Raw genomic sequence first — 26,871 nt, 5'->3', positions numbered from 1 at the left:
TGCTGCTAGCTACACACACAGTTCCCAGTGCAACACGAGATGCAAGTGTATCTGCATTAAGAACAAACTGCAAAACTGGAGGCATCCTGAGTCAGGAATTCAAATTTGTGCAGGAAAGAAAAGAGTCAGTAGAAGGACAGGTCAAAAAGATGAGCTCAAGGAGAATGGAAATATGGACAGAGCTGAGTTTATGTGGGGAAAGAATGACAGCTATCAATATCAAATGTGTTTAAAAATAATTGGTCTTTATGACTTGTCTCCCAAGTAGTCCTTTGATATCTGATCTTTAATAAAAGAGCAGTAGTATCAAAAAAGGAAACGTATGTTAGAGTTCCTCATGTTGCCCACCTCTTTGAGATGGAAAGGCTGTGAAACTCCACCCCAGCAGCAACTGGACCACAGCAATGTTTCATGGGTTCTGTCTAGCAGAAATGAAGAACCAGTTCATACACTCCCAGTGTTCATTTCAAAGCCCTACATCTGTTCAGCCATTAAAGTGCACTGCAATTCATATGAAGTCACATGTAAGTCAGAACACTAAATTATATTTTAGGAAGCATCCTCATGAACGATGGCATTGAAGTGGTCCTTTAAAGGTTTGTACTTTCTCCTAGTTACTTTTATAAAAAGTGAAAACGGCAGCAATTCGTAAAATCATATGGGAGCTAATAGCAGTCAATTCACTCATATCTCCTGTTTACTTGGTTGAAGTTTCTGCTGCAAAAGGATCTCACATTGCTTTTTACAACTGAAATATTAATTTACTTAGTTTGGGAAGATAATTCATTGATCAGAGAAAAGAAGCTCTATCACTCTGCTTCAGGATATAGGAGACACTCCTGAGCCGTGTCTTCAAACGATCTTGTCTCCAAGCCACCGGAACACTGCGAGGTGTCTGAATTGGCAATTCTGAAATATTGTGATCTCTGTCAGCAAATTGCTGAATTGGCTCCCACAAGATCATCAGTAGCATACCTACAGAGGTAAGGTCTCCTAACCAGGCTGATGTTTTTCAGGATGATCTGGAAATTAGCATTATACGAGACGAAAGATGCAGAATCTCTTTACATCATACTCTAGACGTCCTGAAATGTCTTTCTGCCATTAATATTGTGTAACTGCAGCTCCCTTAAAAGAAACATGGATGACATAAGCTATCTCACTGACAGGGGCACAAACAGCGGTGAATCATTCTTTTAAGAGCCAACAATTACAAATTTCGTCCTTCTCATATTTATACACCACCCCCCCCCCCTTTTGCATGAAAAGCTTGTGGCTCATGAAACAGCTTTATATGACACAATCACTTAAGAAGCATGTTTAACTTATAGGAAAAAAGGAGAAAAAAAATCATGAAACCTACTTTGTGACCATTTCTTAGAATTCCTAGGAATGTGCTAGAGGTTTTAAAAACCTATCATTAAGAAACCTTACATGAAATAGGAGAGAGCAACAAAGCAAATGAGTAACACAAGAACTATTATATTTCTGACCCCTCCATTCTTCCCTCCTAAGTCAGGGTTTTCAATAAGAAGAATCGTGAGAATCCATAAAATCAGTCAGAACTGAGCAAGGCTACAGTTCTGCATTAAGCTTGTTTACACTGTTGTTGAAGTCTCTAGGATTCTGCAATAAGATATAGAAAGGACATAGAAAGTAAAAGCTTCCTTTGTTTCATACAAGTCTTAAAGTTATGAATCAGAAATCTCCCAAGGAACAAAGTTAAAACCAGTCTTTCCAAGGGAGAGTGGATTTTTGAACTCAGGCTTTGGTTTCAGCTTCTCTTTAAAGATGAATATTTTGGTCATCTTCAAAGTTTATTATTGAGAGAATAAAATGGCATTTAATAATATTAATAGACTACCACACGGAAAAAGCTAAATGATATTTCATTATGCACTTCACACTTTTAAAGAGACATTTTCTGAGTGTATTCATAGTCTGATTTTTAATAAATTATAATAAATGAAATTAAACTGAAAACATCACAATGGTCACTACCAGAAGTCAACCTAGTAAAGCAGAAAAATTCTACTAGTTTTCATTTTGACTTCCAGCTTGGTTTAGTATTAAAAGTCCCCATAGTTTTGATTACTTGAAAACATTGCTTAAAGCACTCCAACAGCTGAGTGACAAGACAAAACTACCTCTCTGAAAAAAGCTTCTTGTTGAGAATGCACACACAGAGTTTCAGCTAAGATTTATTTTTGGTCTGACATTACATAAAAAAATGAGTAATTCTGATTATGGTGAAAATGCTGATGAACCCCAAAGGAAACTTGCATTCATCTCATTCAGAATTACATATCAGAAGGTAAGAAGCCTTTGTCATTATGAGTTGAACAGAAAATGCATTTTTATTAGATTTTCAGCTACTGTAAAATTCATAATGCTGAGATTACTGCTGGGTACCGCCATTCCGATACAGTAGGGCCTCTTACCATTTTAACAACAAATGAAATTTCTATTCAATATACATTTGTTATATGTGAATACAATAGAAAGCCTCTTTTTCTCTTAAAAAGGCCTAAATATTTCATAGGGCCAAGTCATTATTAAAGGGAAATACTGTAACTTGTGTGGTGTCTCTGGCATTGTAACATGTCCACTATCATATATGACAATTTCAAAATTTTTTTTATGTCCACTCAAATATAGACTCAAAGGGTAACACAACAGTCATACTGAGATGAGAAGTTCATCTTAAGTAACTTGGTTTTTTTTGCAAGTGTCTAATACCAAATAATTTTGGAAAAAGCAGAAGAATACAGAGTAACCCTTCCCTTCAGCATACCTTCCCAGAAATAATTCTAAAAGCAGCATTTGCTCCTTAATCTCTTTTATGCTGCTGTTCCAAGAAAATGCATGCACATTTCCTAGAACCTAACAATTAAAATAGATTCAGCTCCATGCATAAGTAGCAAAGAAAAACAAGAGCAATGATTTACTTGGCCTCGCTGTGTAAGGACTTTGTGGGGTCTGTGCAGGCCACTCTGAAAGCAAAGAAAGTTTTGGGAAAGATCGATGGCTCACTCCTACAGCTAAATAAGGCAGCTTGTTTTGCGATGGCAACTTTTTGCAGTGCTTGTTTCCAGAAGCATACATCAGACTATTAACTTTCATACTGGAGCATCCTCTTCTCAGAATCAATGGCCTGATCTCCCACATTTCTGTAGTTACCTATGCTGCAAAAGAGGCCTCAGGACACCATCACTCAGACAATACCTTGCTTCATGGAGTCTTAGACATAAATACAGCTGTGCAGACCACTCTTTCTCTGAATGCCTAAGTGGGCAAAAATACAACTTCATTCCATTTTCATGGCTCAGACTTTTAAGGTGATGATGGTTCTATCAAAAAGGATCTTTTGAATCTACGCACAAAACAATGTGTATAGAGTGCAAACCAGTGACAACTACACTAAACATATGCAGATAATTTAAATGGTGTGACTTCTGCTTTAGATGTTCATGGTATGAAAGTAATTTTCTTAAAAGGTATCTGACATCCTTACCTCCCAGTCCATGTAGTCACATACATCTTCAAAGTTAGTGAGTAGAGACACTGAGCAGAAAAGCCGTGGCAGCTCATCCCTCGTCATTGGGGGGAAACGACTATCTTTAAGGGCACTGTTGAAGACAAAACAGAATTTCAAAGGATTTTTTTGTTTGTGTTTTGGGGTTTTTGTTTTGGTTTTAAGTTCAAAGATCTAATGAATCAACTGAAAAGTATAAAGGATAAAAAAAATCCTGATGAAATGATGACCAGTTTGAGAATCCAGTTGCCAGTGTAACACTGACCAACATTCCCAACTTTTTCCTTAGACATCTGTTTCAATTCTTGGCTGGCCAGTCAGGTGGTGTTCTGAGGGTCATTCCTTCCTGAGCTGATTTTGCTACTGTGACTATCTTATTAATGAAGCAGCAGAAAGTTTTTGGAAAAACTTACAGAAGCAAGAGCTCTTCTACTTGCAATTTAGTAGATCCCTTTCAAAAAGGATTAAGCTATACAACAAAGTAGAGAGGGAAATTCTATAGGCTGCAATAATCAAACACATAATACAGTAATCAAACTGTAGAACTTAATTATTCAGGGGAAAAAAAAAATCCAGACAAGCAGAACACTCTCCAAAAAAGAATATTATTCATGCTTATTGTGTGAATATAAAAAGAGAAAAACATCCAAGGGCTCTACAGACCTGTAAACCTACAGGACTTGAAGATGTTCTGCAAAGCAGAGGTAACAATTAGTAACAGTGAAGCTTGCAAACAGCTAAGCTAATCGTCAGGCCAATGTACCGTTCTACAGACAAACACACACCTAATGGGGTAAAATTCAATACAGAGAGGACCTATCTGTGCACATTCCAGCACGCTTTGAAAAACCAAGCAGTTAACAGACAGCAAGCGGTACCACGAGTAAGAACATTTGTAAAAACCTACTTACATAAGTTTGGTTAAGAACCAGTTAAATTGGAAAAGGGAAGGTTAACATGAGTATGGTATCTCATAATTTTTTATTCTTTTAAGATTTGAAATTTGACTTGTATGAATACAAACATGCTCATCTCCAACAAAACCAGTGATCCGCTAACTGAACTTCCTGATGAGTAAAGAGAATTTAAGATTAAGGGACCTACTAAAGTACGACCAAGTTCTTCACGTGTCTCATTGTTTCATCTAACAATTAGTTCATTCTTACACATTTTACTTGGCATACAGTCAGTGGTTGCCATTAGCTGATATAATTACAGCCATGGCCATGGTGTTTAGAATATAGCTGAAGGCTCTGCATCAGATACCACCATTTTATACAAAGAGTAGTATAACTTTATTAAAGCAGACCAAATAAGGACGCATAAGCAAAAAAATGTAAAGTTTAGCTGAAGGAAACAAGATGGGTGAATCATGACAGATTTGAATACTGATAAAAAGCTGAGATACGAAACCTTCATGTGAACACAGTGGAAGCACAAAGGCACACAAAGGCACAAAAGCCTCAGGCATATACCGCAAACAAAAGTCGTTCAGTTTTAGTGAAAGCAGAGCAATGCAGTAAACATTGCATACTTATTAGCAAGCTTAGCTGGCTAATTCCATTATTTAATAATATGACAGTGGCCCAAATACCTTGCTTTCACGTAACTACCTCATGATAACTAAAATATTATCAAATGATAGTGCCATTTCAACTATACCTAGTTCCTTCAGAACTGCTAGATGCTATTTTATCTGTACAGCCTGCTGAAAAATTGCTCCTCAGCACCTCCATGACTGAACACATCTGTGCACATACCCTGTACTAGCACGCCTGCTGCTGAAGGTAAGTGAGATATCTGGCAGAACAAGATCAGAGATTTGAATAACGGTCTCTGACACCGTTGTGACTGGTGAATACAGAATACTGCTGCTATTCTACTCCTCCTTTCCCCATCTCCAGACACCATAGTACAGTTTGTTTTCATTTTTCAAAACAGCTTTGTCTCTCTTGCTACATAAGTAAAACCAAAATTTACCTGGAGAAATTTGTGTTGACAAATGATCAGCAATTGGAACAAAACATACCGAAGGGAGATGCCAACAAGAAAGCGTTTATTAGTATTGGTTAGCTACACATGAAGTATGCTGTCTGCTAATGCAAAATTTACAAAACTAACATAGTCCAGCAATTATAACAGGTGCCAGTTTTAAAAGAACTAGCTTAAAACTTAATAACCCTGCCCTAATGAGTTTGATCTAGGTGCATCATATACTACTTTAAAACTTGGAAATGTTTACCTTTTAAGTGCTGTATATTACAGTTAGAGCATCAGTCATCTTCTCAATCATTCTTTTATTACCACCATGGTTGAAACTCTAAAGTTCCAGATACCTTTTGAAAACGTAAGAGCAGAGCAACTTCGTATCATCTCGTCACAGATTAACTGTTTTCTGTTTTGCATTTTTTTAATGCTTGGTTAGCAAGAGACATATGTCATTAGAGATGCTTCCCATCAGAATTCAGCCATTCTCCTTAAGCCTATATTTTATCTTTGTGGGTAGTGAATAAATCACTGTCTACTGACTGTTCTGATGATGTCAGTAAAACAAGTGGATGGTGTCCAGTGGAGTTCCTCATGGGCAGCTGTCTGTGTTGTACAAAACCTAAGCTCTCAATGGACTGGCATGACGCTCAGAAATGTCAGCAGATCTCAACACTTACCAAAGACAAAAAAGCTTGCATGAGCTTTTACTTTAGTCATTCCTGTTCTGGGAAGAAAGAATATCAGTTTCTAGAGGCAGCAGTTTGGCACTTATCATACGCTCCATACACTCTACAAAGACATATATATGTAAATTCAGACTTTAGCCTCACTTCTCACGTTAGTATATGCCCTTTGGTGACCAATTCAAAGCAAGCACAAAATACAGACAAGATAACGTAGGCTCGTTTTCTTCAAAAGCTTGTTACTGGTCTGAGCTGTTAAGAATTAAGTCACCGTATAACTGTGTGTCGAAATTCTTGGTTAGTAGAGGAGACTTTCTTCTGTTTATTTGATGGAAGCATTATTTTTGTAGTATTAGAATGTGATTTTACAATCTCAATCAATGTCATATTCTTCTGTTAATTATTCCGTTAGAAAGACAAAAGGATTCTTATGGAACAAAATCTGGCATATTAGATAGCACTTTTAAAAAACAATAACTCCACAATTTTTCTGTTAAACTTAGAATTAAGGAAAGGTAAGTGGAAATAATTAGTAAAATAAGTTGGAAAAATTCAGCAGAGTTCAAAACTACTTTTAAAGAAAAAAATACTAATTTTAAAAGCATTTTCTAAACCATCCGTTCTTTATTCCTTAATGCCCAGAAGTAATTTACATATATTGCTGCTGACTAAATGGAAGTACACAGCAGTGAAGAGTTGAAAAGAAGCAGTGCCAAGCAAGGGGAATTCTAGCTGGCCAATAAAAGGACATTAGTTTTTCCACATGGAGTTCTGCTCCATGTTAAAAGTGAAGCAGGCAAAGTCAAAATTGAATCCTGTTCAAAGAAAACTATTTTTAGACACAAAATGCATGCATACACACGCACAGCCTTTCTAGTTAAATATTTATGCAGTCTTGGGTGTCCTACTAAGATCAAGTAATTGCCACTCAAGAAAAAAACCAAAACAAAGTGTTAGTCAACTATCAGTTTTTCTTCAGCTGAGCTATGCTATACAAATCTCTGCCTCTCCTCAAATGAAGTTTATTTGGCCATAAGCTCTCCAGAAATGTTTTTCAATAATTTCATTTTCCATGTACCACTCCTCCTTGTATTTGGGACATAGAAAAGCTTGCAAACACTTTAAAGACACTGAAAATATTTCAACAAGAGGAAATTGTTCAAAGTATTTTGAGTTACCGTGACAAACAGCATGACGTTAGCAAAAAAAAAAATAAAATTAAAGTTTATATTCCTTAAGACTGCATCTTGTTTTTGTAAAATGCCTCCTGAGAAGCTCTTGGAATCATCTGAAATAATAGTATGAGCAGATGAACCAAAATGCAATACATCATTGTGTTGTCCATCTGTAATTTCTGTAGGCTATAAAAATGCTTTGAAAAAAACAAAGCGTCAGCTTCAGCCTTAAAGAACCTATGGCTCTTAAATGTCATGCGGCAGATGGGTAACAAACCATAGGACACAAATTGGGGAAATAAGAAATAGTAATGGAGCTACATTACTCAGTTTAGAAGTGCCTGAAAATCTTTATGACTGAATTTAAAGGATCCTTTAAAAAAGTTTGATAGCATATAAGTATCAAAAATAGTAAAGAAGGATTTAGGTGTAGATGAATGAAGGTACTAAATGAATTAAATTCTTAGCATTTTATTGTTTGTTATTTAATGATGATTATTAACAAAGAAATTTCTCAGTAAACCTCTTTTTTGGGGACAGTCACATCTACAGACACAAACTGGAGAGAGAGTTTAGGCAAAATTGGATACAATTTTGTACATTATTGGAAATTACTTTGGGGGCTTAAACATGACACAGGGGAAGGACATGTAAAGGCAACTGTCAAACACTGGGCATGATATAAGTAATACTCACTTTTATAGGAACTGTAAATGAGGCAGAGACATTAAGTGACTCATGCAATTTAGGAGGCTTGCACAGTGAGTCAGTGACAGACTCAAGAATAGAATCCAAGATCCCCGACTCCTAAAAATCTACTTTTTGTGACAGCCTCTCCTTCACAATCTGCTCAACCTACCATGTAGAAACATAGCTCCCAGAGGATTAATCAAAACAGAACTGGATTAATTTAATTAAATTCATCAATTTTAAAAAAATAACTTTCCCATTATTTTTTCAGTTCACTCTGCTATTGTCAATTTTCTCCTAACCAGTTTCTAATATTGAACACAGCTAAACCAAACCATAATTTTTTGGCATCTAAACTGTTCTTCAAATGTCATCAGTAGAGTTACAAAAATAGGCTAAAGATCTCATTTTACAAACTATTACCCTCTTCTGATAAACAGTACATTGGCACTACTGTTAGATGGCAGGCAAAGGACTTAAATTCTATTTGCTCTGAAAACCTTTCCACTTAGCTCAGTAAGTATAACCCTGAGATTCTTGATTCTTTCACTGAATGAAATGTGCTTAGCAGAATTACCTTAGAAAATGCATTTAACAAAGAAATGGCCCTATGTCAATAGACTGAGCCCAAAGAGCCTAGATACTGTTATTCAATTAATTCAAACCACCCTGAAATTAATGAGTGGCAAACTCACTGGATTTTAGATAACAGCAAAGCGATGACAGCAACAAGGGACACTTTGTGCCAGGGTTTCAGAAAAAAGTATGTCAATAGTTATTGTTTTTTCCATTGCTGGGTTTCTAATCAGTGAAGTTAGTTAAGATTTTTACTTTTTCATTCAGTAACTTCAATAGGAAGAAATTAAGGAACACTTAAGCAGATCACCAGTATTTTCCTAATGAAAATCAGCTATCATAGCTCAGTTTGGCAGAGACCAGAAAAAACTAGCAGCTTCCAAGTCACGATATGCAATTAGTTTTTAAGCCAGAAAAACAGGGCAGAGCGTGTGCTTCTTCAGAAAGTGAAATTATTATGAACACAACTCTCCTAGCTTTCAGCATAAGAGATCAGACAGCGTAACACAACCCACATGACAGCCTTCTAACAACTTTTATTTATGACCAGCAGAGTTTTGCCAACTTAAATGGCGATTTCAAGGAGTGATTTACATGCATCACCAAATCACTTCAATGCAAGGAAAAAGAATTTATTTACATTGTCTTCTTTTTTGGTCAGACTGGAAAAATTTCCAGGAAACAAAACAACTGTGAATGACGTGTTTTTCCTGAACCCTCCCTTACATTTGGGAGACAGAAAGGGAAAGAACAACATTGATACTTCCTGCACATTATGTTGCTAAGTGGCAGTCACGGGGTAAAAAAAGAAATATGCACTTGTTGACATTTGGCACAGAAATACTCTTCTGAAGTTCTTAGCCTATTTTTATTAGCACAGTGCAGCAGGTAATGGCAACAGCGTTTCAGGTGGGAGAAATAAAATATTTATCTGGCATTTTGGCTCTTCAATCAATTTTTTTTTTAACTCCACAAAACTGAAATACACCAGAAAGTCTCTCTCCCAATCTCTGTCTCGATTCAGACACATAGTTTAATAGGAAGAAGGAATATTCTGATATTCTATTTTAGACAGTTATTTTATCTTTGACAAGAACACCATTCCTCTAAAAGACAACTCAGAGCATGTACATAAATTAAGCGTTTAGAAAGGCTCATCAGAAAAGGCAACCTCCATTCATTGACTACGTAAGACAATTAAGTCTCTATTTTAGGCAGCCAGAGGTGCTTAAAATAAGCTGTCCCTATGTCCTCCAAAATGCCTTAGCTGTCTAGTAAGCATGCAAATTTTTAGCAGTGTGGAAATTGTTAATTGGCTAATATCAGCAAGGCTGCAGTTACAGGACACAACACACTAAGCCAGCAAACACATCGGTTAGTTTGAATTTACCAAGAGTCATTCAGCTTTTTTTTGGTTTTTTTTAAACAACTATGCAGGACTGGATATTGTTAGCCTTTTGCAGATGGCATAACAATGCTATAGAAGGCATTAATATAATACACTGATTAAAAAAATACATAGTATCTATTAAAAGTAGACCCAGAAACAGAAAGAGATGACAAAAAGTTTACAGTGTTCTATTTCAAACATTTTCGTAAGAGAACACTTCAGTGTGTTCACAATATCCTGAAGGACAAAACAATATACTGAGTTTTTATTACCAGTTTTGAATTGCTGAGTGACACGGAAGAACCTCTAGGCAAAAGAAGAACGATCTACCAAAGAGAGAACCATTATTCGCTCACTTCAATAGTTTCCTGAGCTTCTGTCCCAGCCAGATAACAGTGTCAACATGGACAAGAACGACTACATTTCAAAGCTTTTTTTTTTTTTTTTTTTTTTTTTTTAAATTCAGATGTCAAAAGATGTAATACCTTCATCTTTAGGGAGTTTGCTAAAGTCAAGACACCTAAACTTCTTGGTTGGTAAAAATTAATTCATCTAAATCTAAGACATGCTACAAAAAATTAAAAATAAAATGGCAAGGTTCTGAATCAATGCTGCAGCTTCCTGCAGAACAAGGCAGGGGTAATTCACATCTTGCCACAGGGGATACCATCATTTCTGCATTTCTGTATTCTATGAAAAAGATGCCCAGCTGTGGTGTGTGTTAATACTAGTGCTGTGCAAGTCACGTCAAAATGGTTCGTGGTCTGGAGCAAAACAGAAGTGGCTGTTGCTGGTAATGACAGAACCCAGCAAAACCTTAACAATCCCAACTTAATGTGACTACTTTCAAGAACACTGAAAAAAAAATTATAACACAGGTAAAGTTAACAAAAGCTGTACTGAAAATGGAATATATTTATGGCTGTAAATGATATATTTTTGTGAACATTTCATCACTGAACTGGAAATTCTTGAAATATATATTTATAAAAATATGAACTTAAATATTAGCCAAATATGGGGGAGGGGGGGAGTAATTCAGGTATTTTGTTTGGAGTACTCCTGAAACCTGAACAGAGACAATCAGGATATACTGCATTCAAGTCTTTCCCCATCGTTGCTTATTGCAGTTGTACATAAAGTTAAGTATTTTTTAGCACCTGTTCCTCGTGCTATATGAGCTCATTGATTTTGCATTTGTGCAGAAGTAGTTCCATTAGATAGCAGGCAATACAATAGTCACTAAGGCATCACAGCATGTACACAAAGGGTTATGGAAATCTTAAATAAATTCTTTAATACAACCCAAGTTTAATATTGACCGCAGTCACAAGTGGAAAGTAATTTAATGGCTTCGATTGTATTCCTAATAGTATTTGTGTGTGCGTGTAAGGTTCTGGGACTTTGTTGTTTTTCCCCAAAAAAGTTCACCAGTTGTTTAAATCAACAAAAGAGGTATTTACAGAATATTTCTAGGGGTCCTTAAAATTTCCGGACAAATCATTATTTTAACCTTGATTTCGTACTCTAGCTATCTTGACTCACAGTACATGCACAGGTCAACTCCACAGCACATACGGAATGACTAACACGGGTCTGGGATGCTTCTCCGTGAATCTGCAGTCGATGTGAGTATCTGTTAAGACATGGAGTTAATGTGCACCTGCGTAATGACCACTGTCTGAAACTCCTGGAGGTTTAACTACTGCTGGTTCTTCAGCTGGGGCTGTTAGTCTGATGTAAATGTCAGATGAAAATCATCAAACTCCTCACTTACTCACCATTACAAAATTTCTCATAAGAAAAGAAAGCTCATAACCACGGAAGCTGTAAAAGCTAAGGCTTCCATAAATTTAAACAGAGCTTTTTAGCAGAAAAAAAGAATAAAGATGTTTTTTCTACTGCTCTGACAATTACCCAGAGAAATATTCCATCACACTCTGGATTCTTCCAACTAACCCCAGTTCACCATTATGCCACAATAATGTTACCCTGTGTAGACATAATGCCCAAAATTAATTTCTTTTCCTTACTACTATAACATATGAAGGAAACAACGAAGGCTTGTATGGAAAGGTCCTTAAAGTTTAGGAGATTTTGTGTATGTGCTCTTATGGCCTTCAAGTGGAAAAGTATGACTGCAAAAGTTGCAGCTCCTGCAGTCTGCTCCCGTCAGAAAATATAATGCAGTTAGAACTTAAAAAATCCACAATGTAATGCTGTAGTGTCCTGATTACATTACTAAGAGTCAAGTTTCTATGGCTTCAACTTCCTTACTGTTTCCTGAAGTCAGAAATCTTACACTACGTTGCTTTCATGGTACTAAAGGACTTACTTTTCTTCTTGAATGTGAGGAAAGAGCAAACAAGTTAAAGACTCTGCATTTTTCTCACACTGTTTTAATCCTGCAGGGCATGGGGGGATCATTTTGCATTACTATACAATACGCCCTAGTACAGTGAAAAAAAAATAATCTTAACCTAACTTTAAGATGTAGCAGATGCTTCAGCAACAGTTTAGAGGTATGCCTGCACAGAAGTACGCTAAATCCAAAGTCTCCGCATAACACGTCAGTGAGACGTACATACAGCTTACAGCTAATTACAACACAGAGAGTGCAATTACCGTGCATTTGCCCTGGTGTAGCGAAAAAGCTGTAACTGCTATGTTCCATACACTCCATACTTCTAGAACTGAACAAAGCCAGTTCAGAATATCCATGCAAAACAGTTGTCTGTACTCTGAATTGCTCAGCGTGGACCTTGAACAGTATTTTCTGACTACAGGGGAACATAAGGTAAAGCAGCTGTATGCAGCAGTCTCTTTGTAGGTGGCAGGTTCTTTTCTGCCTTTTCCCATATTGTCCCTCACCCCTTCCTGCATCTGTCATCATGCTGGGATAAATGAGGACAATGGAATTCAATAAGGCATGACAATTTCTGTGTCATACTCATGCAAACATTCAGGAAGCTGAAAGGTGTCAATTGCCATAGAAATGTCCTGGTTTGATACATAAAAAGGAAATCCACAGCACTTATTCTCACAACATAACACAGTAAGCTTGTCACAGTCACTCCAGATGCTTATTTAAAAATTGAGTAACAAAACTGACCAGGGTTTGGTGTGTAGGTTTTTGTTTGGTGAACACATAAGACTAGTTGGAAAACTCTAATTGAGCTCCAACTGGACTAAATTACAATGTCACTAAAAGGCTCTCCAGCAGATGGCAAAGTTTAGATAATTAACAAAAATGAACTGCTCAATTACATTTAGAACTGTACGGCTTGAGCAACGCCGACCACTCAAATCCCTAGGAGCATAAAAAGAAGTCTCTAGAATTCTCTACATCTCCAGCAAGTCTCTCAATATTGACCATTTAACCCCCAAACAGATATTGAAGTCAAGACAAAAAACTTTAAGGCCACTTTATTGCTGAATTCGACCCTCGTTTAATCAATCCACAAAATCTTACTCCCCCCTAAAGATGCATTCAAGTAATAATTTTTAAAAAGAACAAGTTAACATGAAATATTTTTAATTCTTTATGAACTTTAAAAAGCCTCATCTTTAGCACATATGGACAAAAATGTTCCTAAACATCTCAGCAATGCAATGATATATAAATACATTAATATAATTTGAACATTTACAAGTTCAATTTCCTGCAGCTTGTAAAAGGGGTTTATGTTTATTATACTGTAGAAAGTCTGGAACAAAAAAGTACTTAATTTTCTCAATATCTCTTTTGTCACCAGCAATACTATAAACTGTATTTTTATATAAAAATACGATGTAGTTGAATTTTTATTAGTTGTCAATATGATTCACTTTAAAAACAACCAAGACAGTAAATGGTGGGGATGGAATTTTACAATTAATCTCAGGCTTGATACTGTTTATCACAAATACAGAAACTATGTTTTATGATCAGGACTTTGACACCACAATGATGGACAAATTAAATATATATAATCAGGTTAAGAATAAGGAAAGCAAAAGGCATGGTAGAACATGCAGTAACTGAACTGAGAAGGAAAAAAGATCATATTCACTTACTTGAGGTGTTGCATTAAATGTTTCGTAAAAAAAGATTAAGACAGTAAAATATTCTGAAATATGAAGGTATTGAAGAATATAGTCTGATAAATGAAGTGAAAGGTGACAGAATCCAGTCCTGAAATTCCTGAACAAGTACTTAAATTGAGAATAACCCACGGTCCTGGGTTCTGTCTTACAGACTAGAATATGACCACTCATAATACAGGGCACTGAATAATGGCTTGTTTCCTAAGATACGTGTTTCATCAATATCACAACTCAACTTGGACTACGTTTAAACCAGCTGGTTTTTATCTAAGTGCAATCTCTTTCACATACTGCAAGTACATCTGCAAAGAGATGCAAATCTGAGTGCTGTCAGTGTAAGGGCTGGTATATGAGCTCATGGTATCTTACTAATTCTCAGTGTTTTTATAAATATAGTAAAAAAGACAGGCACAAGACAAATCCCTTGTGGCATGTTGTATGTAACAAGACCTCAGGGGAAAGAAATAGCCACTCCTTATTTCATGAGAATTCTGGTTTCTAGACACTTACTCCTGCTATCATGAAGCCATCCTAGAACGCAGCATGAGAATTACTGCATCAGGACAGAACTTAATTCCTTATTTAGGACAACAAACAAGGCTTCTCAACATTTTTTTCGGTTAATTTTGTGTGTGTGTATGTTTTGGCTGCATATGTGAATCTCATTAACAGATTGAGCTATGACTATTCAATGCCTCTACAAATCACCAATTAAAAAAAAGTGTGGTTTAGATATACAAACACATTCTATACATCTATACATGCTTTGCTTCCTGCATTTCCTACCCTTGATCTTCTTCCACATACAAGTAAGTTCTCATTCCCCTTTTAGCAGCTCTGCCACTTCTCTCTTTCTCATGAGGGCAGGTCACCATTTCATCCCTTTATTCCTTTGAGCTTTCTGTCACAACCCCGTCTACTTCGGGTGGCACATTCAGTGCCACCTGCAACTTCCCCAGCTTACAGAAGTGACTGGATGGGGCATTCACAAATCACTGTATCTAAGGTCAGGATGCCCAAGCAACAGAACTTTGCAAGCTCAGCTAAACAGTACATTCAGTTCCAAGTCTGTCAGCTGTCTCTCTGTATATGTTTTCCACTCTAAACCAGGTTTTCAGTAGCAAATAAAAACAGCTGAAGTGGAATGAAAGGGAAGTTCTGAAATGAAGAAGAGGCAAAAGGTTTAGGTTAGGCTACATCTGTCTATAGCCTCAAAAACTGTAACTTAAATATTCAAGGAGCGCATTTAACTCAACAGCATTACATATATTTGAAAATTCTGCTCAGCTACAGAATAAAGATTATTACAAAACATGAAAGTATAAACACGAATGTTTGACTATGAGATTAACTGAAATGTGAAGTCTGTGCTTACTAATTAAATATTTTACATCATATCTTCTTAGAGAAAGTACAGGCCAAATTCTTCTCCCTTTGAAGGTAGCAGGAGTTTCGCCATTCACTGCAATAAAGCCTAAACTAGCAAATTACTATGTTCTGTTCTTGTGTTACCTTAGCTTTCAACTACCAGTAACATCTTACCAATGTTTTACTACATGTTTAACTCAGGGAATTATACCAAAAGCAACTGAAGCCTGATTATTCAATGTTAAATGAGGATACGTGTACACACACAAAAAAATGGTTTATTCGTAATTATATCCATTAAAGCTGCAATTCGACACATCTGTCTAAAGTGTTTAATATTTAAATGGAAATAGGTTTCATCATCTTTCTAAAAAGCAACTCAGAGATGTTTCACCTCCTGAATGTCAGGAACACTTTAGTCAAACACGCAGTTTTGTGAAATTATATGTAACAGCTCATGGAAACCTACGGGGTTTTTTTGTTTGTTTTTTGGGGGTGGTGGTGGTGTGTGTGTGAGAATTTCATGCATTGTAGACTTCCACAAACCTGAAGAGGGTTTTCTGAGCAAGAAAACAGAAAGTCACCCTTTCAGCAATTGAAAAAGCAGAACACACAAAGAGGGGGTTGCTCTAACGAATGAGGCTGCATGCAGTGCAGAGACCTCCACAGACAAAGCACAGCTGCTGCTCTTTGCAATGAGGGATTAGCAGTCTAGGTCAAGGGAAAAAAAGCCTCTCTGTAGCTAAGTGAGCAAACTGCAGAATGCATCCTCAGCACAGATGAGAAAGGGCCATCTAACCAGCTTGCAAATTGTGTAGAAGCTTCTGGGAACAGAAACAAAACCAGCATCAGTATCTTGACGGAACACGTAAAAATATTTCTGGTGAAAAGCAGTGATGCCCTGTTACAGGACTGAGGTTGCAGTGACCTTTCAGTTATTTTAAAATTACATTTCCCCTTTCCCTTCTTTGTGTTCATATATTTAGCCAGCACTTTTTCTTCAGGGCAAAACCAACATGCTATCTGTGGGGCTTTAGCAATAGCACCTGGAAGTAACTGGCCTAGAGGTAACAGAAGCAGCTCTTGTAATTGCCCTTCATAAGAACCGAAGCTGTTAGAAATACACATATGCACAAAGAACTTTTCTAAATGCAGACATTCAAATCTCAACTTCCATACAGTTGAGTCAGATTATATTTTGGCTTTAAGTGTTTTTGGCTTTGCACTGACACTTCAATTGAATGGGATATAAGCCAATATTTGTAGAAAAATAATTACTTAAACTTTTTATTACATACTAAATATATTTTTATTCTAAATAATTCGCTTTAGCAACTTTTCTCATAGAGAAAAAATTAATAGTCTCCTAAACAGAGAAAAATGGTTTGAATGTACCAGTGTGAATGTATTTCTAATCTGGCTTTTGTTTATGAATAAAACACTGAAAACGTTACCGGCAATTAGGCTGATATCTACAGTGGCAAATTAATTGCATGGTACAGATAGCTGGGGACCTATTTTAGCTTATGGTATTACAGAAGTATAAGTCATTAAAATTAGGTGAATGAGAAGTATCAAAAAGTTGTACTGTTCAAAAAACCACGAACTTTTCTCCTTTTCCCCTGTCAAATCAAACCAAATTAAAACTAAATAAGCTTTACTCAACTGAAAAATTCAGTAAAAATAAATGGGTGTAACATTATTCACTTCAACAAAGTCACATATCCTGGCTGGTAAAAGTTTGATATACCTGATTTCATATACTGACTTAGACAACCGCTAGTAATTGCCATTATTGCAAAGGCCCTTTTCAATGAATCTGGGGTTGCAGCTTATGACAGATGGGGAAGTTCCCAAGAGCTGTGCTCAGGCACATCAGAGCACTCCTTAACATCTGTACAAGTTCCCTAAGTTCTTGTGGGAGTTATTTATATACTGTACTTCCCCAGCCTGAGAGACTGCTTGCCTAACTATTGACCCTTTATTGCAAGCAATCTGCACTAAGAAACAAAGATTTTACCATTGCATTGGAACAGCAAACCTAAATTTAAGCATGTGAGCTGACAGACTTTGTAGCCTGTATATTATATTTGAAACACAGGTGCATCTCACCCCCACCCCACCCCCAATATCCTTGCTTTAATAATTGAGTGTTATCAGTCCTACTGAAATTGGTATCGATGGCCAAAAAAACGCTATTCTCCACTATGGTCAAAAAGCTATTCTCTGTGTGTTAATTACAACTATATTTAGAAAAGTTTAATTAAAGTTTTGAAAATTCACATAAAAGTACAAGTCCGTGAGGTTAGAAATAATTTTTGGATCTACATCAAATATTTCTAAAGAACTGTTTATTTCCATGCTTTCACAGCATTAGATGCTTTGTAAACTGTATCAATGCATTGTCATTTACATAGATAGCTAAGAAATCAAAGGACGTTCAATTTCTGTTTCTAAAATAAAGGCTATCACCAATATGTACTTCTATGAAGTATATCTATCACTCCATACACTTTAGAGTACAGTCAAAAATGGCAGGATTTGAAAAGTGCATCAACAATTCAAAGGGAAGAGACAAACCTGGAGTGCTTTTGTCCCTCATATTATATTTTGAAATCATGTTAGGAAAAAAAAAACCACCACCCTGTTATTTTCAGGTAAATATATATTCCCTCCTACAATGCATCAAACGAATAGTAAAACTTCAGTCATTTGTAAATGATGAAATTCAAGACAGGTCAACTTTTCCGCCATCACCCCTCCCAAGATCACAAATACATACATGGTATGAGTTGAAATAGTACGGAGTGCTGGAGCCTTTAAGACTTTTGGACTACCTCAGCATCTGAAGCGTGTTTAGGCTTAGATGTCTTCAGACATTCTTCAGCATTTTATATGGCTGCTTACATCCCACCAGAGGTTGATATGCTATTTCTTCCAAGAGCTTTTCCACCATCTCAACTGTACAGCTCTGTAAAGGACACTTCTCTCTTCCTGGTGCCAACAGGAACGATTTTTAGAAACAGGTATCTGTTGGTACTACTTAAAAATACCAGAAAATTCTGCTACAGTTTACAAGAGCATTTTAATTCTCATTACTCTGGTCTATGGAAAATGGTAAATTCAATTTCAAAGCTTCAACATCTTTGTGTTAAAGTGAACAGAGATAGCGAGGGCTTTTGGAGCCTGGTCCCCCACACCCAGTTCGTGCTGTTTCTTTTTTATACAGTCTTAAAAGGAAGCATCAGAAAACACCTAAATGGAGGAGGTGCTGACAGACTGAAAACTTTAATTGAGACTCCTTTCCCACAGTGCCTCCCACACAAAGCTGCAGAGTATACAGCTTATAAGCATGAGACAATTCTTTTTTCTTTGACCTCACTTAATCCCCGATAACTTGTATTAAAACAGTAGATTTCACCAAAAAATTAGCTCCCTAAACCAAACAAAGCCTTTAAATGTACTTCTACTGGGTGAGGTATCTAATATACATACCACTGCTGCACCTCCATTTCCAGTGTCTTAGGAAGTGAAGGACAAGCTATGTTAACAGCCTTCTCATATTTAGCACATAAAAACACTGGCCAGTAAGTGCAGCGGGAAGTTTTCTCTACCACCCTCCCCTGCCTGCCTTAGTAATAAAGTTGTGGGAAATGTCCCTTACTCTAACTTAAAAATAAACATCTACTGCTAAGCTGAGAACAGCCAGAGAGAGAAACTTGCCCAGAAGCAGGTAACTTCTATGCCAACTTCTTCCATTCTGTCCTAGCTAAGAGTTTCCAAATACACAAAACCTTTCTTTAAAAGGCAAGTGCTCTGAGACACTTCATCTACAGCTCTCTGCTATGCGAGCACAGTCCTATCCTGTATTCTTCAGCACTGGCCCATAACCCAGTATGTTTTTGTAGTGCTTAAGAAATCAACAAGTCACCAAAAGACTCAATGGAAAGCAAATGCCATTCCAGAAGATTTTTAGGAAATGTTTTGAAGACATTCCCTTTAAGAGTATCATACAAAAAGATGAAAAAGTTGACCAAAAACCATGGAGTACCGACAATTATCCATACTAGTAATGGAAAAGTAAGTTATGGTAACAGAGAGCTTTGCTAGGAAAACCAGGGCAGCCAGTTCCCCTGACTCCACCCTTCCTCCCAAATACTTATGTCAAGTAATATTCAAAGACAAATACAAATCTGACTTTCAACCAAACTAGTGCTTCAACTCAACTAGAAGTCTGTCTTTGAACTTACAGGGTGTGCACCGTTTTCTTACCATAACAGAAGGAGACTGTGTGGGAAGAACATGAAATGCAAGAGTATCGTGGGAAAGACGAGAGGCACAAATGACATAGCTCCTCCCTGAAACCCATCTGGTAAAAGAGTGAGTAACTGCTAGATGTCCCCAGTTACTCATTCACATTCAATCAAATTTCAGGAATATCTGATTTATTCAAAATACTGCAAATTACATCAACTAATGCAAGTTATTTTGCTTGACCATTTCTTTTTCAAAGCATGCATTTTCTGAGAAGCATTTTTGAAATTCCCAATTTTTAATGCATGTTTTTTAAAATAAGATGAAGAAGTATTTTAATTCTGGACAGTTTCCTTAGTTACACCAAATTCTACTGCTGAGACCTTAGACTTATGACCGTATCAACAAAACCCCCTCCAAACTTCATTGAGCCACTTTATACAGATATAGCAATTTTGTAATAATTTTTAACTTTAAAATTCCATTTTTCCTAGATTTCCATTTACCTTTCATAAACAGTCAATTCACAGAGTAAGTTTATTCCACCAAATGCAGTAACGCATTCCCCTGTGCCAAAGAATTCATATTCTATAATTCAGTTTTCTGAACAAAATGGTAAAATGGTTATCAATATTTGATAACCCTGGATCTATTTAAAAAGCTTTGGTAAGGCATCATTATGCGTTCCTCCTTTTCATAAAGATAATAATCTTAGCACTGTCCTTCCATTTGCAGTGTTTTCCTTTGCTTTCTTTCAGGAAGTGTTGCTAAGGAAACAGCCTATCATCTACCATCAGGTCCAAGGGCCTAGCAAGGTTTTTGTCAGGAAAACTAGACCAACGTTTACAAAACTGTTTGGTTTTTGTTATTGTTGTTGTTGTTTTTTTAAATAAAGAAAAAAAAATGCAGGCAGAATTACTACATTCCCAACACACATAATGTGCAAGAAACTTATTCATTAGGGCATGCTCCTTCTCTCTCCTAAATAAGATTATTTTATTTTCATTTCATAATGAAATAAGGAGAAGCATTTAACCCGTTATTAAAGCAAAAGTTTGGGGTTTTTTTCCACTTCTAGAGCCAGTATGGTATTTAGCTTTGCACTTTGAGAAGAGGCAGTAGACAGTTCTGTTAAGCAACAGCTCCCTGAAATAACGACCTGGCACTGTATGCACAAAATCATTGAAGACCTACTTACTGAATTGACTCACATAAAGTAACTAAGCCTGGCTCAATAAATTCAAATTTGTATACTTCATTTAGAGTTTCTGGTATTGTGAGTTTACATCACAATCCATTTTACTACTAAACAACTATATTCCACTATAACAGATCTGAGTATTTACCCAAATTAATGTGGTGTTATTTGTAAAATTAATGTCTACAATACTTCAGCAACAAACTTTTTTCAGCTTAGATGAAATTTAGAAATATAAGCAGCTCCAATTTCTAGTAAAGTCTCATCTCTATGCAGATGACATGGCAGGCAAAACACGAGCCTGTACAAAATACATAAATGTTAAAATAATTTTGCGTCAGTTTCATTAAAGATGATCGGTCATCATTTAAAAATTAAGGTGCTAATACCTTAATTTTATATTTTACCAGAAGCATTTTGGAAAACAAAAAGGGGTTTCTAATATTATTAATACCACCTCTGGAGGCCAACACCACCGTAAGTATATACATATCTATATATCATCTAATTTGTAAAGCAAAGTTTACTGCTGAACTGTCTTAATACACTTTGGCCCAGTTCTGACTTAAGAGTTTAAGACAGTTCTATTAAGTCAGCTGCAATTCCTATAAAGATTATAATAAAATATTAATGTTAACACAATGTACTTTATCTTCACTAGTACTATACTTAAATGTCCAGAACGCCAATGGAAATCCTGTTCATCTCACACGTAAAGCTGTAACTTCAAAAAATATGCAGAAGGGAACAGAAATGTAAATTAAAGGACAAACCAAAATAAAAAGAAAATAATAATTATAAAAAAAAAAAATCAGAACTTGAACAGGCTCCTACTGCATTTAAGATTAACTTGCCTTCTTAAAAAAGGTTTTCCTAACAACTTACAGGAAGGCTTGTATGCTAAAAGCTTATCTAATTTTATGTGATTGCATCAGCCCCACAAAAGAGATTACATCTCTCTATAACATCTCATCTCACTTATAAACAAGAACAACCTGATTAAATTGCTTTTGCTTACCAACTTGAGAAACTTAAAGGATGCATTTTCTAATAAACATGATGTCTAACTGTGCTTGATAGAAATCACTTTCAATACTTCTGCCCCCTATACTGATTTTAATTGAAATGCACTCATTTGCAATAGAATTCCACCCTCCTCCTTTCCTGCACTGCGCTTTGTTTGGGGGAGAGAAACAGCACATGGCCCAGATTTGACACCTGTTGAGAACTAAAAAACAGAACTCATTTAAGCCTGTTAGCAAAAGCAAAAATTACAACTACCTTCGTAAATGATTTATACACAAAGGTAAATCAAGTGCAGCACAGGCCAGCAGACAGGGTAAGCAGACTTCAAATTTACAGAAGAGTAAAAACACCAAACAGAACAGGAACATCTCAAGTATTCTGTATTTTGGAAGCTGAGACAGCTCACAAATCCTGCAGCCACACAACAAAAAACCTTAAAGATGCCGTATCTTTAGCCCTTGCACTTTCTGAGTCACGATAGAATATCTTTTTAAAATATGTCTAGTAAAAATTGGTTTCAATATTGTCTACTGCCTTGATATGGCCTGTTTCCTCGGGTCCATTTCTACATTCTCTGCACAGCTACTCCCTCCTCCCTTCAGCGCAATAAGGCTACAAGGTTATAGTGCTTATGTATTCCAAATCTCTTTCAAACATGGCTTTGGCTCAGATGCCTCTTTCTTCTGCTGAGAAGTTTTAGTGACTGGAGATTACTACAAAGCGATGAGAATCACTTAAAACACTCTCTGCTGCTGACAACATGACAAGCGGGATCTGCCTTATACCGGTCCCTGGAAGATGCCCATGTCATGGCAACATCCTCAGCTACCGATCTTTCAGTGGGGCCCATCAAACGGTCCTGCAACTTCTTCAGCATCCTCGAACCTTCCTTAGGGCCAGGGAGACCCCAACCCAGGCTGAGGGAAAAACACTCAGTGCGCCGTTTTAAGTATCAGTTTGGTACCCTACTTCCTACCTCCCCAGGAAAGCAGGACGCTCTGGTGTCACTCCGAACTGCAGACTCCCTGTCACTCAGCGAAGGGACATGGTGGTGTAAGTGAAAGACACGTGCTGTGACAGCCCCAGCTGCCTGTAGCCTTATTGGCTCAAAAGGCTTTGGCAGCGTGTACGGCCCTTTTATTATTAAAGCTTAGCAGACTTTGTAAGTTGAACCCCCATTAAAAACTTAACAACTAACTGGGTTCACGAGGGGTAAGTGGGAGTTCGGAGTTACACGTTCCAGATGGCTATTGCCACTGCCTTCTCACATGCTCCGTGGGACACACTGGTTGTCCATCCACTCCACTAGACGCAGAACCGTGTTACCATAGATCTCCCTAAGATTCTCACCTTGAGATCCTCCCTCTGTTGCCGGTCATCCTTTAGGAGGGGCAAAATCTGTGCCCTCTGCCTCAGTAAGATGACCTTGAAAACTCGGAGGCAACCAGCAGACGCCTGCTTTTCACAGAAACAGACAAATGAAAAGGAAGCAACACGATGCTTCCTGGCTTTAAGGACAATGTTAAGCATACAAGAATAGCATAACACTGGTGAGTTCAGGCTGTCAAGAGTCTACATTGCTCTCTGCAGAGTTTAATTTTGAAAGTGATAGTGTAAGCTTCATCTCACTATTATCAGACATTTTTCATTGGTGGCCACCAGATGCAGAGTAGTAATAGAATAAAAATAGCTGACTTTCAGCAGTGGTCTACTATAAATCAAAGCCACAAAATAAGATAGCCTGCAAAATATCATCAGTGGGCAACACAGAGGCAACAATGTGCTCTGAAATATTACATAAAATGCTATCTGCAGGAATTAATTTGGACCATGACTTCTGTGAACAGTGAAGGTCACAACAAATGTCAAAACCATATATAATTCCTCCAACTCTGCAGTTCAAAAATTGCAGTCAGATACACAAGTATGCTTTGCCCTGGATCAACAGCAATGACTATCTACACCCATAGCAACACTGCCTCATAGTAAAGACTTTGGGAAGTTAGCACCGGGTTGTAGGGGCTGATTACAGGGAAGGTTGAACAAGTCTATGATTAGTAAAAAGAAACAGGAATTAAACAGTAGTAACCACAGCTAAACACAAAAGGGAAGCTGCCCTGACTGTACAAATATTTGCCTCTAGTAAATAAGGCCAACACATCAATATTAAAGTGATCAGTCATTCAGTTTTTTTCAGTTTTACCCCTTAAATAAGTTTGCCATAGTCTAGTCTTGCAGTTCGACGGTTAACTTTACTGTGTGGAACAGAAAGAAAGGGTCAATGTTTTTCACAGACAACAAGCAGACGATATGGCAGTGACAAGGACTAAGACCCTTGAAATTGCTGACAAATAAATACACAGCCGTAGTTGATGCCACTGGTAGCCAAATCTTCACATGGAATCTACACCCAAATTCAGCTACGAGAAAGTTGGGTTGCAGGTTTCATTTCCTTCAGTCTTGTGCTTCTCATCCCAAGCTTCCCTCTTTGTTTTCTTTTCTTGATAGACCACATCTAGGCTGAATGTCTCACAGCAGTCATATTTCTCTCAGGTGGAGTGGTAAGTAGAACACACAACAAAAAGACTGATAACACCGTACGGTCAATAGAGACAGGCCTATCCTAGTTAAGGAGGGCGAGTTACATATTATTTTTAAATTTAAATCCAGTTTTCAGCTATTATGCTAATCCACTTCAGGCTTGGAGACCTCCAATTTTTCTTCACTGCTGTCTTCTATGACAGAAGGCTCTGTCATATAACATCTCCCTATTTCCCTCCCCAGATACATATTCTAGCCTTGATAGGACAAAGCAATGCAGAGTTAAAAATTTATACACCTATACCTGTTATATCCACTAGGCATAAAATATGACTTCAAATTATATGAAATGGGTAGAAAAAACTAAACTAAAATGAACAAATTAAACCATTTCATTCAGTATCTCAAGTGTTAAGAGGGCAGGAGTTTAAAACTTCAATGCCAAAACCTAAGTCTTACTGCCGAACAGAATACATGAAAAAGTAATTTATCAACCTGTTATGAATTCTGTGGTAACCTGCTTCCAAGTTCAGTGTATTTTCTGGAAGGAGCTGTAAAACACAAGGTATTTTTCATAATCTGGATTGGTTTATTTTTACATATTCAGGTGGGATATTCAATTAACACATTCAGTCTAAAGGACTATTCTGCCCACAATAAACTTCTTACATCCTAATATACAATATTCAATACTGTAAAACATTTTGGACAAGGTTAGATTTTTATCCAACTAACCTCCTAGTAAAATTACATAAAAATCACTAAATCTGAATCTATCTTTTCATAAAGTTCTGCAGAAGTTTTTAATAATACACTTCCTTTCCCCTGTGTTTCACAGATATAACTGCAGAGGAAATTGAATTCTAACATGTAGATTTTATTAGGAATACAGTACTAGCATTTTTACTACGGGTATTCTCATCCCTCCTCACAACTTAGGCAGATGCATCCAATTAGTGGTGAATCATTCTACATAAATTTCCTGTTTAGAACGTACTGGCAATACCAGCGTAACAACCTACAGAGCTCAAAACGGGGAAGAGAAACTCCCTTGGCCATACAACATCACCATTTTTGTTTACAGACAGACCTCCAAAAGGTGTTTTTTAAGTGGGAGAGTGCAGGTGTCCCAAGAAAGAAATTGTTCACTTCAGATTCCTAGATGAACTATCATTATGCCATTTCGAAGAAACTGCCCTATTGTATGCAGATAGATATGTACATGCTACACATTGTATACAATATACAACTAGAGATCACTACTAGAATTAAGGAAAATTTGATTTATCTTGATCCTAAGCACTACTCAGCATATTTGTAATAAAATTATGCTTGAAGGAAATTGAGGATATTCTGATCGCTAAGCACCTGGGCATTTAAGAACAGCTGTTCTTCTGTACCTTTTTACTCACTGAAAGCTGGGCCACAATTCCACAGAAGGTGCTGAAAAAGATAAGAATGAACTAGACAAACAACCTGGTTCTGTTTAGCCATGCTGTATCTTCAGAATAACTGAAGAGAAGTGCCTCCCAGCATCAAAGCAAAATAAAGTCAGACTATCTGCCTGTATCCTCAACTGAAAATTTTGGTCAAGTTCCACTTTCTGAAGTGGAGAGTCCATTCTCATTCCACCTACTTTGCTGACTAATTTTTGCCTTCCCTGAAGAAGTTTTTCTTTTTTTTTTTTTTCCCTCCTCTTTCAGGAATTGTCATATCTTTTGCAGGAGCCTATTGCCCACATACTGCTGGATCAAGCTATAATATCCTAGTTTCTGATCCCTCCTAGGGAAGCCCATGGAGCTCCAAACTCTGAAAGTTCATAGGTGCATTTCAGAGGTGCTTCTGTTATTCCTCAAATGCTCTCCTCTGGAAGCTCTGTAGTTGAAAAGACTAACACCATGAGGAAAACTGATCACAGGTAAACCTTTCTCTTTTTAAATAATGATTGATAGAAGGGAACAACTTTTTTGTACATTCAGATATGCACTTTACATTTCAATGGTCATATCTGAAGTTTGGGGGTTTTTTAAAAAACAACAGGAAACATTTTTGGTGCCCATAGACATGAAAAAAGTTCCCCATAAAAGGTAACAAAACCCAATATGCCACTAAATATAATGTTTTATTTTAAAACAACTGATGATGTCACAAAGACTTTTGAAAAATAGGTTGGTATATAGTTTCATTTCTCTCATCTTGAAAATTACTGAATTATCTATCCTCTGAATATCCTAGTAAAAGCTTCCACAGCATGTGGCCATCATTTAAATACTGCACTGAAAATATTTCAGTTCCCTTTAATCTGCATTACTTTTCATATACTTTTTACTTCAGCTTTTAGAGTTAGAATGCAGTGACAG

General features: G+C 36.8%; 1 protein-coding gene across 1 annotated transcript in view; it reads right to left on the bottom strand.

Moving 5' to 3' along the window:
- Nucleotides 1-26,871, bottom strand: part of AMMECR1 (AMMECR nuclear protein 1) — an 81,133-nt gene that overhangs the window by 16,253 nt on the left and 38,009 nt on the right. Inside the window, exon 3 of the mRNA XM_075054131.1 lies at nt 3,515-3,629. Within this exon, the coding sequence (XP_074910232.1) occupies nt 3,515-3,629 (115 nt within the window). The remainder of the gene's footprint in view (nt 1-3,514; nt 3,630-26,871) is intronic.

This window comes from Buteo buteo, chromosome 22 (assembly GCF_964188355.1).
Source record: "Buteo buteo chromosome 22, bButBut1.hap1.1, whole genome shotgun sequence".
Classification (NCBI taxonomy): Eukaryota; Metazoa; Chordata; class Aves; order Accipitriformes; family Accipitridae; genus Buteo; species Buteo buteo.
The sequence above is the reverse complement of the archived record's forward strand: the minus strand, read 5'-3'. Positions and strand labels throughout refer to the sequence as shown.